The sequence below is a fragment of the Lytechinus variegatus genome, chromosome 4 (genome assembly GCF_018143015.1).
Source record: "Lytechinus variegatus isolate NC3 chromosome 4, Lvar_3.0, whole genome shotgun sequence".
NCBI classification, from domain to species: Eukaryota; Metazoa; Echinodermata; class Echinoidea; order Temnopleuroida; family Toxopneustidae; genus Lytechinus; species Lytechinus variegatus.
The window spans coordinates 54,951,249-54,968,867 of record NC_054743.1 but is presented as its reverse complement, the minus strand read 5'-3'; the positions used below and the strand labels follow the sequence as shown (position 1 = coordinate 54,968,867).

Here is a 17,619-nt window from a genome sequence, read left to right as displayed (position 1 = left end):
GTCTTTATTCCTGACCTAAAACAATTACGAAAAGTAATCTAACATAAGACCTCATATTCTTATTCTCGTGGAATAACACGAGTTTTAAAACGTACTCTTTCCTCCAGACCCGGCTATTAAAAAAAAGGAATTGAAAAACTTCGAATCTAAGACCAAATTTCCAAAGTTTTACCCAGTAAAAAAATAATACTACTACCCCTACAAAACATTGTAATAACGCGTGGATAAAGCAGACATCCTTTCTCCAGACTTGGTTACTATTTGAAAAATAAAATAGTTTTTACAAATATTCTAAAACGAATACCCAATAATCTTATTACTGTGGAACAACATGAAGACCGATTGTCGAAGATCGACTTTCCTCCAGACACAATTATTTCAGGAATAAAAAATCACTAAAACTCAACCCCCAACAACGAATCTAAGAACCAACAATCCTCCAAAATTAAGACCATGCATGTAGAAAAGCACATGTTTATAGCGTTGTCTTTATTCCAGACCCGGTGATTTAAAAATGATTTAAACAATCCTAAAAACAAAAGACTCATATTCTTATTCTTGTGGAATAACACGAGTATTATGCTTAGTCTTTCGTCTGGACCCGGTTATTTAAAAGATAAAGAAATATTGAAAAAAATGACAGCTGAGACCAATCTTCAAAATTAAACCCACTTAAAATGCTTGGGCTTAGAGAATTGTCTTTACCCCTCACCGACGTATATTATAACTTTTGAAACGACCGGGTCTGAAAAAAGACTTTGGACGTATATTATAATTTTGAAAAACCGGGTCTGGAAAAAGACTTGGACTTGTACTGTAATATTTCATTAACCGGGTCTGGAAAAAAGACTTTGAACTTTTGTGCTATATGAACGCATTACTATAGGATATTAGTTTAGAACGAATTCGCCAAAAATCACTTCAAATTTATTATATTTGTAGGTAAAGTCATTATTACATTTGTGGGTATAGTGCATTATTACATTTGTGGGTAAAGTGTTATTACATTTGTGGGCGTTATTACATTTGTGGGTAAAGTGTTATTACATTTGTGGGCGATCAAAAATTATTACATTTGTGGGTAAAGTGTTATTACATTTGTGGGCGTTATTACATTTGTGGGTGATTATTACATTTGTGGGTGTAACACCCCCCCCTCCCATGAGTATTATGCAGGGTCTGCGTAAGCGGGGGCAGTGAGGGAGGGGCGTTGCTTCAACCCCCTAAAAATCAGTCCGTGGCCAATGTTGCTGAATTTCATTCGGTTTATATGTTTTCTACTTTCATCCTACCATGTTCCGCCGTCAATTCGGCCTTGAGGTGAAAGAAGCAGTTCGTGATTAGACATTGATATTACACAAACTGCATGCGCAGAAGATGAAAAAATCACTTATATCCTAGAAAATAAATGTACAGTTCTGGTTTACCCTATGCATATTTCAAGATAGATGCAATATTGTGATTGATTGCCTTATATTTATAATCCCTTTTTTATTTTTTATTTTTTATCCTAATATTAAAGATATGCATGTCTCATATTATGTAGAGAGCGTTTATCTCTTAATTTGATTGAGGTCATTATGTGCCTACGGAAGTCAGCGGATAAAATGATAATTTATTCACAAAATCGGCTGCTTCCTAATTTTGCTGCTTCAAATCTAAAGCATGTTGACTGAAAAGCATTCTCTAACACAGGGCATCAGCCAACATAACTAAAACCAGTAAAGTTGTGCTTTGAAAATAATGAGATACGCCTTGGTATTCGCTATTGTCAAAATACCTGTATGTTCTCATTAAGATGCACATTATCATTGGGCGGCGGATCTCGTTCGATCAAAGAAATGATAGCGTTGATTGTCTAATAGGTCCATGATTTAACCGACTCATTAACAAGTGGTTGAGGTGTGGGATCTTCATTGTCAGTAAATATGTTCCAATTATGGTACTCCGAAATGAAATAACTAATGGCTTCTTGTTGGCTGCCATCCTTAAATATTAAGCTCGTCTGATTCATGACCTTGATGCCGCAACTTCAACTCCAAAAGTTCTCACTGTATAGTGGTGTGTGAGAGAAGAGAGAGAAATATGCACATATTAAAAAGTTTGTTGTGTATTGGGAATAAAAAAGACTGATAATAAAGTAAGAAAATGGAGAAAGAGAAGTAAACGAGTATACAAAGAGAGATTCGCATTTAAAAGAGTCTGGGGAGAAATTGAGGGGAGAGGGAAAGGAATAAATAGAAAGGGAGAGGGCGCGTTTGTTCAGGGTAGGGGGGGGGGGTTATTACACAGTGATAGGGTTGCAAAGGGCAGAAAACTTTCTGGAGATCTTGGAAAATTTCCATGGAAAGTTTTGCGAATTTTCAGCTGCCGGGAATTTTCATTTTTTTCACAAAAAGTGACAAATTATGTCTTTAAAAACAAAATTATAAATTGATATCCTCAAATATTATATTTTCCATTTGTATTTAAAATTTTCTTCATTCTTTAAATTGCCCAGGCTATATATTACTTATCAAACTGTAGATAAAAACATTATAGTCCATGTATCCATTACACGATGGAGCATTAATGCTTTTCAATTCAACATGGAAAAAAAATAAAACTTTGCATTACACTATTTTCTATTTATTTTTCACTTTTCTTTGAATGTCAATACTTTTTTATGCCATTTTATAACACATTAAAACAATATTGCCCCCCTACACTTAGTCTGCACGCACAGACCCTTATTAAAACTTTGATCCACAAGTGGGTCTTCACACAACCCTAGCACAAATACAACTTTCTGTTGAACAAAATGATCTTTTGGAGTCATTGGCCGAAACTTTAGGCTGCATATTCAGACCACTTTCCTCGAGGAAGGGTTTGCACTTGTCTACTGTGCAAAGCCTTCACTCGAGTTAAGGATCTGAATGTGCAGTCTAATCACGACTTGTGTACTGAAGGCCCTCACGCTCAAGCAAGTTTTGTATGTGTTAGTCTTTGTGTGGAGACCCACTTGTTGATCAAAGTTCCATCCATGGTCTGTGCCTGCAGACTAGGTATGCACAGCATACTAATCCCACGAGTGGCAATGGCACTGGCTTGCGTCTTCAAATGGGAAAACTCAGGTCCAGGAACAAAAATGTTACATTGCTAATTTATTTCTAAAATGCTCCCCTCCACCCACGAAAAAAAATTGGGGGGGGGGGCTAGAAATATTACAATAATGGTTGACTTTGAAAGCAATCAAGATGAATAGTTTTTCACAAATGGAGACAAATAGATGCACTAAGTTTGTTGACCTCAAATGAACTTTGACCTTCATTGATTGAGATTGAGAAACTTGTTATTAATTACATATCTTTTATGCTATTAAATGACAATCTCATATCAGTTTCATTATATTTGATCTACACTACTTGAACCAGCAATCTGTATTCATACTCATCAAATTAACGCCACAAACAGCAGAAAGTTCTCACTTCTGCGATGCAGAAATAAATAATGAATAACAATAATGTTATAATTATCATTAATAATGATTATCCTCATCTGCAAAAGGATTAGAATATCCAATAGGCATCATTGCATGAACAGTTTAAATATATCCCTTGTGTAAAGCATTTGCAGTGTACATGTACTGCCATCGCACGTAGCATTCAGCCACTCAAACAGTAATCAACTGTTACTTTATATTCATTGAAATTCTGCATTGTCTGACTATCTTAGCATAATATTTGACTTTAAACTTGCTGACAAAGCACAATCAAGCTTCGTCTGCCACCGTAACCCTTTCCATTCCTGTATATAAATATCAGAAAATGTATATTTTTTGAAAATTCCCAACATTCTTTAAAATTCCAGTAAATTGCCAAGAATTCCCCAAAGTCCCAATAATTTCCCATTATTCCCATGGAAAGTTTCCACTGCGAAAATTCCCGGGAATTTTGCAACCCGACACAGTGACCTTTATATTAAATTCGATTCAATAGGGCATAGGAATATGAAACAAGTCCTCAAAACGTCATTTCGAGAAAAACAAGGGAAAAATCCTGGATATTTTATTTTGGGCAATTCATGTAGGCCTATATTTGACGAAATTACAACACATCATAAAACAAATTTAAGTATCATAAGACAAATTAAGTGTATATTTTTGGGGGAACATTAATGTTCACGATATTTGTGGGTGGGTTCTTTTGTCTGGTGAATTTGGGTTGCTTTACGAATCATATGGACTTGGGACATTCCTACATTCATATACGTCATGTACGTGGTAGAATTCTGTAGTAAGTAGTAAAGGAATCAGAGAGTTCGCTATGACATGAATGTAAGAAAAGTCCATGTCCTGGACTTGGGCTTTTCTTATACTCATACCAGATTTTCCTACTTTAATAAGACATTTCTGAGATGATTTTAGATTTATCATTTATACACAAAATGAGTCATTGTAATAATTTCCCATATATAACTCAATTTCACCAAAAATCAGACTTGTGCTGTTTTTATATCCAGATACTATATTAAATTCCTTATTCTATTTCCATTCGAAAAATAATGCTAAGTAATATGAATCAGAAACAATGTTACAGATGAACATTCTTACTTTGCTAAAAAAAATGCAATTTAGCATATAAATGGAAATAAGAGGGGGGTGGTAGGTCCACTGAAAACAAAGCTTGTAAAGCGTGAATCCTCCTTGGAAATGGAAAAAAATATCGACTTATTTATGTATGCGTACACATTATAAAGGAAAAAAAGAGAAGGAACAGAAATATGGTAATCAGATTTATGTAAACATATTTTAAATCACTGACCAAATGCAAAGCTAGTCACACAAAGAGGTCTCCGCTGAGAAGGATATCTTGCGCAATTAGAGAGGAGAAAAAGAAGAGAGAGTGAATTACAAGACATAGAAGACAAGACATAACAAGATGCAGGACAAGACAGGATAAGAACATAATAAGTAAATAAGAAAAAAGGGAGGAACCCCGGTTGAGTGGGGATTATTTATTAGGACAGGTAATTTTCGATTTAGCGTGTGTATAGTGAGTTCAGTAAATCAGCGTGTACCATGCTGGGAATGTACTCATTAATAGGTTCACAACGTGATCAGATAAATATATTTCATCACTGACTTAAAAAAAAATCATGTTCGATTTCTAGGTACCGCATTGTAGGCTAACAATGTATTCTTTGCATCATCAGATGGTCTCGTTATCATTATGGTCAAGTAATCAAGTTCTTTGTTGAATAGTCATTTAGGTTCATGAAGATTTCAACTATGTCTAAATAACCATGATAATGTAAGAAAGTAGCAGTAGCCATGCCAGGGGTGAAAGAATTTGGTTACTTTAGCTCATTTCAGGTATTTGTTTTGCCATTGATTTTCAGTTCGTATTTTTATTCCTGTGTAAAAAAAAGTATGGGAGATCATCTGACTTTCAACTCTTTTAAACACTCTAAACTTTAGTCAGCTCGTGTTATTTCTGACTACCCCCCCCCCCTGAATGCAGATTTACAGTTTCATTTCTCTGCTTAAGACTAAGCGACCCAAACACATATATTGCTTCATTATAAATATTCGAGGGCATACTTTCTATCAAAATATTTAATATATATTATGAGACTAGATGGAAGAGCACAATGCAAGGATAAAATTCATTTTGCATACTATTTGGTAGTATATCTGAAAAAAAGACAATGATGCTCGCCATATATCATGGCCAATTGTAAATGAAGACAGAAAATTCGTACATGAGAAACAAACACGAAAAAAAGACACCTAGCTAATTCCTCTGTATAAGAAACTTGAATATGTTGAAAAAGTGAAATGTTTGATAAAACGAGGTCTTATGACTTACCCAACTGGTTTGCCATGTTCTATCTCCACCTTTACCTTATGTTCATCATCGGAATCAATACTAGAACAATCTAATCTCTCATCAGTCCCACATCGTATGAATCTAATAGTATTAACGTGGAGAGAAGAAGTATTTTGTGTATCTTATATCAGTTGGGGGAAGGCTGGTGTTTGGTGCGTCTGCTCTGGGGAACGCAAAGTAAAAACACCAGCAAAGGCGGAGACAAAACTGATTAGTTTAATCATTTGTTGCAGTGTTAAGGTATAAGAGATTAGATTGTAACTACAATGAAACTAGATTTACAACAAATGAAATCAAATCAAAATGAAATAAAATGTTAGAGCAAGGTATTGTCGTCCTTAACCAGAAGCGCGCTTCCCCATGCATGCCCATTGCCCATGAACATAAAGTGAAATGTAAGACAACAAATCATTACGGTAATTCAAGTATGGAAACATTTGGTAGGATCTAAACTATGTTACATTATAATAATCATGTCAATACGTGGGGTTGCACATTTTAGACAGACATGCCAAGGAGGGATTTAATTTTAAAGTATCATAGTTTTTATCTCTATATGGTAAAGAGCAGCATGGCATACCTATAACGCATTTCGTTTTTTTCTCTATGATGAACATTTATTTTACGTTATACATGCACGGTATATGCATAATGTATTATATTCAAAAGTACATGTTTAACATTGTCACGGAGTTCCAAAAAGAGGTTCTAATTTCAGCAAAACACCTATTCTCCACAATAAAGAACCACACCTTGAACAAAAAAATGGTGGACTTACCAACCTATAAATGCTCGTCATGAAACAAGAAAATATTAAAATGTATTACCTTAGGATCCTCAGATGTTTGAGATCGGGTGTTGATCTGAAAGCTTCAATGATGCGTTCGGTCTTGTCGTTACCTATGTTGAGATCTGTTAATGTGACCTTTACAAGCTGAGATGAGACCTTGTGGAGTGCATTGGGGAATAAAGTGGGATCATCGTGGAGAGAAGCCGGGTAATGCACACGCTCATGTGTTTGAATGGTGAGCTCTGTCGCTGCTGGTAGATGGATGCTCTGGATGACGTCACACCTGATCATGTACCGCACCTGTATGGCGATCGTCTTCACATTGGCAAACATCGAACCACAATCCTGCCAACCTTCCAGTGCATAATCAGGAACGGTCAGATCAGTCACAGTTGAGCTTGTGTTGCAGTCATCCTACATTAGATGAAAAAATATCAAATAAACCTAAGAGATGACAAGACATCATACTAGTGGAAACATTATATTTATCACCATCCACATCGGCTGACAATATATAAGCATACGTATATGAAAGTATAATTATTCATACATTGTCAGTAAATGGAAATTGTGTACATGTCGTGCAAATACATAATTAAAACAACAGATTAAATATTTATACACAAAGTAATGTAACATGAACAATATAATTTACACAATGGAGATAATGAAGAGAGAGAGAAATTATCTAAAACGCTAAAGAAGAAAAAGCATCCAAAACAAATCATCAATGAAGTGTTCTCTTTACTACGATTGTATTATTGACATTTTAATCATAATTTTTTTAAATGCATTAAGTTTGTTTCCTAGTAACTTTTCCTGCACCCCATATTCAGAACATGCTTTCGAATTTGAAGGCTAAACTCACTTATGAACTAACATGTTCTTGCAAATTATTTCATGAATAAGAACAGCGAACCTATAATAGCACAGAAAATAAAGCGAGACAAATAAAAGAAATAGCATAGCACTGATGATTTCATCAAAATTTGATTTAAAATGAGAAGCTTATGGCATAGATTTTTTGTTTTCACAAAACACACTATGCGTAGCATACCGATATGCAAACGAGATAGTCGATACTTGTAATTTACTATCCATTTTGTATTTTCTCGTTTTAATTCAACAATATTTTTATTTTTACAGTACAGAGACTCTACATCAAAACACAATGACGTTACAATAGTGACAATTTACACTGTAAAAACTGCGGTGTTAAAACTGACACCAATTGGTGTTAATAGAGGACCACACCCTGAGGTGTTAAAATTACACCCTAGAGATTAAGCATAACACCAAAGAGTGTAAATTTAACAAAAGGTGTTATAAAAACACCTATATGTGTAAAACTAACACCACCATTTTGACACCGGTGTAAAATAACTGGTGTGGTCCTCTAAGTACACCGGTTAACACCGCAGTTTTTGCCGTGTACTTGATTAGAGACAAATCAAATTTGTTTTACATGATGAGAAATATATCAAAATACAATTGTAAGTGGGTGACTTCTTCGGTTTCCTCATCTGCTTGATAATTAAAATGTGTACATAACTATTTTATGAATTTGAGCAAAATCTCATTTGACATCCGGTTTTTGAAACAAACTAGAAAGCTCGTTTGATTTTTATTTTCATTCAATGTAACCCTTCGAAGCGCAGCAAAATGGTATGCGGGCTCGGTATGGCTAGAAAACATAACGCATTTCTCTTCCACACCCTAGTACATTCATCAGTGCAATCACAATCTGTGGCTGAAAGAACTAAATATTTTGAGGGGGCCGAGCGTGGAAAGAGAGGCAAAAAAAAAAACAGCGATAGATTGAAAGCAGCGAATAAATTTGTTTGCCTTTGTAATAAAGGAACAATCATGTTGTGATTTTCATCTGTAATCCGATGTTCATTTATTGCTATGCCGACGAATACATCTACATCTCTTTTTGAGCCTGATATCCCCCTAGTGTATCAATATTGTAGTTTAATCATAACAGCTGAAATCAAAATTAGAATAAGAAAATAAACAAATCTAATTCACAGACCCCAATATAGAGGTAAGAAAACGAGAAACTGATTTATATAGAGAAGGGCAAGAACGAAAATGTCAGGCGCCACATTTTGGGAAAAATTATCCTGCTAAGATATCCCGCATAACACACCTTTATTTAATCTGCTAAGTGTTAAACCTTAAGATGCATTACGAAGTGTAAGTGTTATATATCTGAAAGTAAATTTAGATAACAACTTTGCGTAATTGGGTAAAACTTACAGGCCTATTCGTAATGTGATACATATTTATCATGACTATACTAGTAATGCAGACGAGGTTAATGGGTCAATCAGTTTTAATACTCGATATGTTTTCAAAAGAAATTTAGCTTTGATAAAATGCTGTCCAAACCTCCGAAATTGTAAGTTTTCCGTTGCATTAAAACGCCCTCATCAAAACACAATACAATTCGAAAATTAATAGGAAAAAACACATATATCTGATTGCATTATGCTTAAATCATCAGTTCATTATGGATCATTTGGTAGAGCTCAAGAATCAAATAAGGGGGCACTAATCCCTTACTCATTTGTTCTAGATTCTTTAACGAAAATGTAAACAATGGCCGAAAGACTTATACAATTGGTTCATGGCTACTGTTAACTATTAATTGACAATTCATATATTAACAATTCAGTATAGATATGAACAATATTGATTTGTACAGTTAATCATAGCCTCATTAGACATGATGTCAATAGAATGAGGATTATTAAAAAAGATTAAAACTTGTATGGCTTGTTTGTACTACTTTTTTTCATGTAAAACCTCCTAACAGATATTACCTTTATAGTTGATGCCATCGACGATGCTGTTGAGTAGAAGTCATCATGATACTGACCGCAGAGTTTGAGGTTCTTCAGGTGATTCATCTTACAGATGAACTGAGCGAGATCACGTGATGCAGACGGACGTTCACTGAGATCCTCATTGTGATGAAGAATCTCAATCTGATATAATAGTAACATAAAAAAGGGAAATCAAGGTTACTGTACATTAATCTGTAGACAGAAATGTGGATATAAAAATCAAATCTAGCATGAATATCATTCACGAAACCACACAACAATCTAGTATGGCTGCTATCATGTTAATAAACATTGTCATCATAATCATGATAATAAAAAAATCGTAATGGAAATCGCGTTTTGCATATCTGCTTACATTCCATCCTCCGTATTTTTGAAAGTATCGGCCTGATTATTAAATGAAAATACACCATAAAAACTTAAGGTGAAATATATAGTCGTTTTAGTTAGATTTTAGGTTTTGATAAATGGAATTATTCATTTAATATCAAGAATTGCAAGTGCTATATGAAACACAATAGCACCAATCAAACCAAGTTGCTGAATAAAATGTTCATAACACTCTATAATTAATTGAACTAAGAAAGGTGCTACTTTAATACCTGAAACATACTTGAAAGAATAAAATAAGATTTACAAGAATAACAATTCAGTAAAGATATGTACAATTCCACCTTATATGAGGCATCATAGCCCCATTAGACAAATTAATGGAAGCCGAATGAGGAGCATGAACAAAAATCAAAACTTGTATGGTTTGCTTGTAAGTGCTACTTTTTTACATGTAAAAACCTCCTAACAAATATTACCTTTGTAGTTGATGTCATCGACAATACTGTTGAGTAGAAGTCATCATGATACTGACCCAAGAGTTTGAGGTTTTTCAGATGATTCATCTTACAGATGAATTGAGCGAGATCACGTGATGCAGACGGACGTTGAATGAGAGTCTCTCCGAGAACAAGAATCTCAATCTGATATAATAGTAACATAAAGATGAAATCAAGGTTACAGTACATTAAGCGGTAGACAGAAATGTGAATATAAAAATCAAATTTATCATGAATATCATCAAGGAAACAATACACCAATCTAGTATGGCTGTAATCATGGTAATACAAAAAGATATCATAATATAAAATCTTAATCGAAATCGCGTTTTGCATATCTGCTAACATACCACACTCCGTATTTATGAAAGTATCGGCCCGATTATTAACTGAAAATACACAATAAATACTTAAGGTGAAATATATAGTCCTTTTAGTCAGATGAAACAAATGTTTGGTTATAGCACAATAACTTAGTGGGTTTATGAGTTAATAACATTCAAAATGATTTACAAATGATTTTAGGTTTTGATAAATAGATTTATTCATTTAATTTCAAGAATTGCAAGTAGTTTATTGACCACAAAAGCACCAATGAAACCAAAACATGATTTGATATCTAACTGTTGAATAAAATTTTCATGATACTCTATAATGAATTGGAATAAGTGTGCTACTTAGAAACCCTAAACATATTTGAAAGAATCAAATAAGATTTACAAGAATAACAGTTCAATATAGATATGTACAATTTCGCTTTATATGAGGCATCATAGCCCCATTAGAAAAATTAATGGCAACATAATGAGGAGCATGAATAAAAATCATAACCTGTATGGTTTACTTGTAAGTGCTACTTTTTTACACGTAAAAGAAACCTCCTAATATTACCTTTGCAGATGATGCCATCGATGATGATGTTGAGTAGAAGTCATCATGATACTGACCGTAGAGTGTGAGGTTCTTCAGATGATTCATCTTACAGATGAACTGAGCGAAATCACGTGATGCAGACGGACGTTCACTGAGATTCTCATTGTGATGAAGAATCTCAATCTGATATAATAGTAACATAAAGATGAAATCAAGATTACTGTACATTAATCCGTACACAGAAATGGGAATATAACAATCAAATTTAACATGAATACAATGCAATAAACAACACACCAATCTAGTATTGCTGTAATCATGGTAATACAAAAAGATATCATAATATAAAATCTTCATCGAAATCGCGTTTTGCATATCTGCTAACATACCACACTCCGTGTTTTTGATAGTATCGGCCCGATTATTAACTGAAAGAAAATAAACAATTAAAAAGGGTAAAATATATAGTCCTTTTAGTCAGATGAAACACATGTTTAGTTATAGCACAATAACTTGGAGGGTTCATGAATTACTAACATTTAAAATGCTTTTAAAAGGATTTTAGGTTTTGATAAATAGATTTATTAATTTAATTTCAAGAACTGCAGTGGTTTATTGAACACAATAGCACAAATGGAACCAAAACATGATTTGATATCTTAACTGATGAATAAAACTATCATAATAACTATATTGAATTCGAATAACGTAAGAAACAATGAATAATAAGGTTGGATTTTAAGTACTAATAATTGATATGTAGAGCATTGTTGCCCAGTGTATTAGTCTTGAAACAGAGGATCGTGAGTTCGATTTCCAGCCATGGCGTAATTTCCTTCAGCAAGCAATTTGTCGAAGCTGTGCTGCACCCAACCCAAGTGAGGAACATTTAATGGATACACGGCAGAATTAATTTTCTCAAACGCACTGAGCGCTGAAAGGCAGCTATAGCTGATAGCTAAAGTCGAGTAATAATAATAATTAGCAGTGCGCCTCGGATTAGATTACGTCTTGATAGATGGCGCTATATAAATACCTATCAATTTATTCATCATTATGTAGACGGGTTCTGTGCTCAAGATGTTTGTTTCATTTAAAGCATAAATCTAACAATCTTCATTTTGTACGCAATGAAAAATACCACATCAAAATCATACTGAAATTAATGATTTTCATACTACAGACTATCGTTAATGTTGGATGAGCCTATTAACTTAAGCAACTTCAGTTCTGGATGTGTTTATCACATTATGTTTTATTTCACAGAAATAAAGCACAGTGGCAAATTGATATAAACTCTAAGAAATAAAAGTTTTGACTGAACAGTAGACGCAAGTTTCAATTCTTGGGCCATTGTCTGAGGTACATTCATTACAAATCCTTATCCAAAAGATAATTAGACAACATCATAATTTCATGAGATACGAATGCATATACATGTAAAGTTTCATTGAAACAAATGGAAAGAAACGAACCAGAGAGAGAAAAAAAAATTGTGTTCATCTTCCGTGCTCATGAACAATTCAAATAAAATGAGCTTTTAACCCTATACAAATTTTGGTTCATATTGGTAATGTATAGAATGTGCCAAAAGAAATATTTTTTTCCGATCGTTTTTAATTATTATTGTTTTCTTACATCGATAGCACTAATCAAATATTTGCTGTTTTTTACATAATAAAAGACTGGACTAATTTTTGTCATTTCGAATATTGGATGCATCTTGATGGCTGTATATTAACTTTGAAATGACAAATTGCCTTTTTCGTAAACCTTGCAAAATGTAACTAGATTTATTTTTTTTTCAAAACACACACAAAAAAGAAAGCTTTATATCAAGATTATCATGATTAAAACGAAACCAAGGCGATCATGATTATATGTTTATCCCTAGACGCTTCAATAATTAGAAGGTAAAAATAGGTTTAAAGAGGCAAAAATATACCTTTCAGATAATGCTAAAGATTATTTGAACATAATATTATAGACATCACGTACATTACCAGACTGACGCGTCTGTCGTTATTTGTTCTTTCGTCGTTTGTTTCTATTATATACGTACTTGTCAACAGGGGAAAAGATTAACAAGTAATGGTTCATTTCAATAAAAAATCAAATAAACCCGTACCTCCTGACTTTTGACAAACCTAAAATAAAAATGTTAATGGTCTAATATCATTCAAAAAGGAAAATGTAAAGTACATTGCGTCACCGAAAATAGGGACACCGGAATAAATGTATTTTTTGCCATTAGAATCGTAACTTCTCCTCATAAAATTAATGGAAAAATAATTATGCTTAAATTCCTTTATTAAATACCTCAACATTTATAAAATGCATGCATGACTGAATTAAAACAATGGAAAATGGTGCTACGAATCTAATTTGCACGAGAAAAATTTGCAATTTTTAGTCAGTTTTTCTGGCTTTTACTATTTTAGAAAAAACAAATAATACATCGATCAGCCATCTTTTCCTCTTCCATATGAGACCAAAAGCGTAAAATATGATTGACGCAAGGTTAAGAAAAGGTTGGATAAAAACATGCTTGATTTTTACCTACTCAACGGATGGTTGGAAACATGGGCGGAAATCCAGGGGGACGTGTCCCCTCTACTCAAAATAGTAGGGGGACACAATATCAAATGTCCCCCTACTATTTTTGGTCTTTGGTGAGGCTAAGAGATATATCACTCAAAATGGGAATAAAACGTGCGTTTTGAGACGAGATGTCCTTTTTTTGCTTGCTTGTCAAATACATTTTCGTCGAAATGACCTTAAATTTTAGGTAATAGCCTTTTCTTTTTTTTTGCTTGTCAAATTTTCCAGACCCTTGTCCCCCCTACCTTTTGGGAGAGATTTCCGCCCCTGGTTGGAAACAAGCATCCCTCCCCTCCACAAACACACACACAACCGCAGACAATAGGCTAACGTTGAATGCTTCTCGGGCTGGGGAAGGAAAGGCCTTTTTTGTTGCATGCTGGGTTATGTCACTATAAGATGGTGAAATTAAGATTATCATGATTGATCGATAGATTGACTGAATTTATTCTACTTCTCTTTCAATTCAAACGCAAACTACAATACAAAGTTAAGTAAAATATAAAAGAAAAGGGAATCCACTTTGAGGTAATTATGTCTGCTCATTTCGGTTCCCTGGAATAGCGGATTATAATGAACTTAAAGAATGTTTAACAGAATAATATAATAATACAAACTGGGCCAAGCGCGTTATGTCTATACACAATGTTCGAACTACATATCGTTCCTCTGGTATATAACATTTGACAAATTTGAGTTGAAGAAATTGAATATCCTTATCACTTCATACTGCAATAATTGGAAGAAAATAAGAAACTGAAAATATACCTTTGCAGACGATGCTAAGGATGATAACGTTGAATAGAACTCGTCATGAAATGAGGGACTGTAGTATTCATCACCTAGACAAAGTTCCCTGAGATGGGGCATCTTACAAATGAACTGAGCCAGATCACGCGATGCAGACCGACGTTGACTGAGATCAGTGTAATTGATGTCAAGACACTCAATCTGGAATAATAGTGACATAATGTTAAAAAAATACGTCATCAAACAAGGGTCTAATTGAACCATTGAACTCTATTCTACATTCGGTTAAATGAACAAACCTGGATCATCGACTTATTGTGAATTACTCTTCGTCGATCACATAATGTTATGAAAATCACAGTAATTAGCTCTAACAACGATGAATGGAAACATAATTATTCTTAATCATGATAATGTTTATCTAATCAAAGGCTGTTTATTTGCCATATTTCCTTTAATGAAAAAACCTGTTGGTGTTACGTGAAGATTCATCATTCATTAAATAGGCATGGTTATCCGGGTATTATGTATTCGTTATGCAACATTTGAAATTTCTAAAAAGACATTGAAAAAGACATCAAAGTCATTTCATCTCGTAAAGAAATAATGGATATGTCGGCCTATATACTGCCTTCTTACAAATCGCTGATGTTTTTCAATATATTTATATTCATATTTCTATATCAGCTGGAAACTATTAAGATACCATCCTTTCCACCTTTGTCTCATCTTCTCTATGACTTTGCCAGTGTAAATATATATCCTTGCAGTTTAAATGGTACCCCGGGGTGAAATAATTATATCTAAGTAATGTTAAATTCAACGACCAAAAACTGTAAATTCCGGCAATATCTGATGTATAATTTAATCATTGAATTTCAATAATTATTATTTTGCGAAAACAGTCAATTACGCTGTCAGGAAGACTGCAAATGTTGTGCTGATGATTTCAGTTCCCGGCTTTCTTTTGTTTCGATATCAATACAGAATTAAACATTTTGATATGGTATGTCTCACTTGCAACGAAACCAGTCGGAAAAATACAACAGTGTTGTAATAAAAATCTTATTTTTGTTCATTCACTGTTGACAATGCTTGAATTAATGTAATTTCATACAATATAAAAATGATATTGAAATGTCATCATAAGCGTCTTCATCATGGTCATTGCATATTCATGAATACATGTATTAAACTGCTTTAGCAAATGTAAAGCAATCTTCCTTATTCCATGTAGATTAGATCAAATTATCAACATGTGATTTCTCTGAGTTTGCTTTATCAATTCAAATTATATTGCGTTCAGCATGAAACAAGGCCTTAATAAAGGAATAGAACATACAGGTTACCTTTATTGTGAGCCACTTAGGTTATATGTCATATTCATTTAAATTTCGATTAAATTCGAAGGTACAAGGATATTCAAATTGCTTCTTTTGAATTAGAAGAAACAGCCTCCGAATATATTTGATGAAACAATTAACATTCGAATGGCACCTACAGGTTCATAGTTTATCATTTGAACGTAATATTTTAGACATTATGTACATTACTAGACGGACGCGTCTGTCGTTATTTGTTCTATTATTATTTACGTACTTGTGAACAAGGGAAAAGACTAACAAATAATGGTTCATTTCAATAAAAAAATCAAATGAACCTCTCCTGACCTACATGTATGACAAATCTGAAATAAAAATTATAACGGTCTTTAATCATTCAGGAGAGAAAATGTTAAGTACAGAACGTCCCATGAAAGAGGGATTAAGTATAATTAGCGGACTGGAGTGTGTGACTATAAGGACTATAAGAAGGAGAAATCAAGAATATCATTATGGATTGATTGAATTCATTTTGCTGCTATTTCAATTCAAACACAAATTGAAATACAAACTTAAGTAAAATATAAAGAACAAACAAGTGGAATGCCTCTGGCCGTCTCACCTGCATCACGCGATTTAATATAGCAGCAGTGCTGATTTTTGATAACTACTATAACTCACACAAGATGTTCAGTGATAATTGGTTACTCTTATTTCCACGTTTTATAAAGTTGACCAATACACTTATAGAGATATGATGGCAATTCAACAGATACCTCTAACGTGGCCAAAGTTCATCGACCTTAAATGACCTTTGACCTTAATCATGTGACCTGAAACTCGCACGGGATGTTCAGTGATACTTGATTATTATTATTTCTAAGTTTCATGAATCAGATCCATAAATTTTCAGTTATGGTAATTCAACAGATAGCCCAAATTCGGCCAAAGTTCATTGACCCTAAATGACCTGTGGCCTTGATCATGTGGCGTGAAACCCATGCAAGATGTTCAGTGATACTTGATTAACCTTATGTATAAGTTTCATGAACTAAATCTATATATTTTCTAAGTTATGCTGTCATTTAAAAAAACTTAACCTCAGGTTAAGACTTGGTATTGACGCCGCCGCCATCGAAAAAAGCAGGTGAGACAAAAAGAAAAGGAAATCAACTTTGAAGCAAAGTCTGCTTATCTCGGTTTCCTGGAATAATTACCGGATTGAAATTAAAATTTCAAACTGTTAAAATGAAATCATGGTAATAGAAAAGAATGTTCAACAGAATAACAAAAATAATACAAATTGGGCAAAACGCTTTATGCCTTTACACAATGATGAAACTATAATAATATATCATTCCTCTGGTATAAAACATTAGACAAATTTCAGTTTGAGAATGTGAATATCCTCATCACTTCATAATGCACTAATTGGAAGAAAATGCTATAAAACATGAAGAGAACGAAACTAAGAAACTGAAAATATACCTTGGCAGACGATGCTAAGGATGATAACGTTGAATAGAACTCTTCATGAAGTGAGGGACTGGTGTTTCCATATCTATCCCCGAGATGAAGTTCCCTGATATGAGGCATCTTACAAATGAACTGAGCCAGATCACGTGATGTAGACTGACGTTGACTGAGATCAATGTACTTGATATTAAGACGCTCAATCTGCAATAATCGTGGCATAATGTTGAAATGAAAATACGTCATCAAACAAGGGTC

At 33.7% G+C, this 17,619-nt stretch overlaps 1 protein-coding gene across 5 annotated transcripts in view; it reads right to left on the bottom strand.

The window, feature by feature from the left end:
- Positions 1-1,656: 1,656 nt before the first annotated feature.
- Positions 1,657-17,619, bottom strand: part of LOC121414349 — a 29,557-nt gene continuing 13,594 nt past the window's right edge. Inside the window, exons 2-9 of one of the 5 annotated variants that reach the window (XM_041607499.1) lie at positions 17,377-17,565; positions 14,585-14,767; positions 11,234-11,398; positions 10,322-10,486; positions 9,489-9,653; positions 6,698-7,074; positions 5,850-5,951; positions 1,657-2,051 (exon numbers count right to left, since the gene is read on the bottom strand). In XM_041607499.1, the coding sequence (XP_041463433.1) occupies positions 2,033-2,051; positions 5,850-5,951; positions 6,698-7,074; positions 9,489-9,653; positions 10,322-10,486; positions 11,234-11,398; positions 14,585-14,767; positions 17,377-17,565 (1,365 nt within the window). In that variant the 3' untranslated portion in view covers positions 1,657-2,032. The remainder of the gene's footprint in view (positions 2,052-5,849; positions 5,952-6,697; positions 7,075-9,488; positions 9,654-10,321; positions 10,487-11,233; positions 11,399-14,584; positions 14,768-17,376; positions 17,566-17,619) is intronic. The other 4 variants (XM_041607502.1, XM_041607500.1, XM_041607501.1 and 1 more) reach the window with 4 other exon arrangements.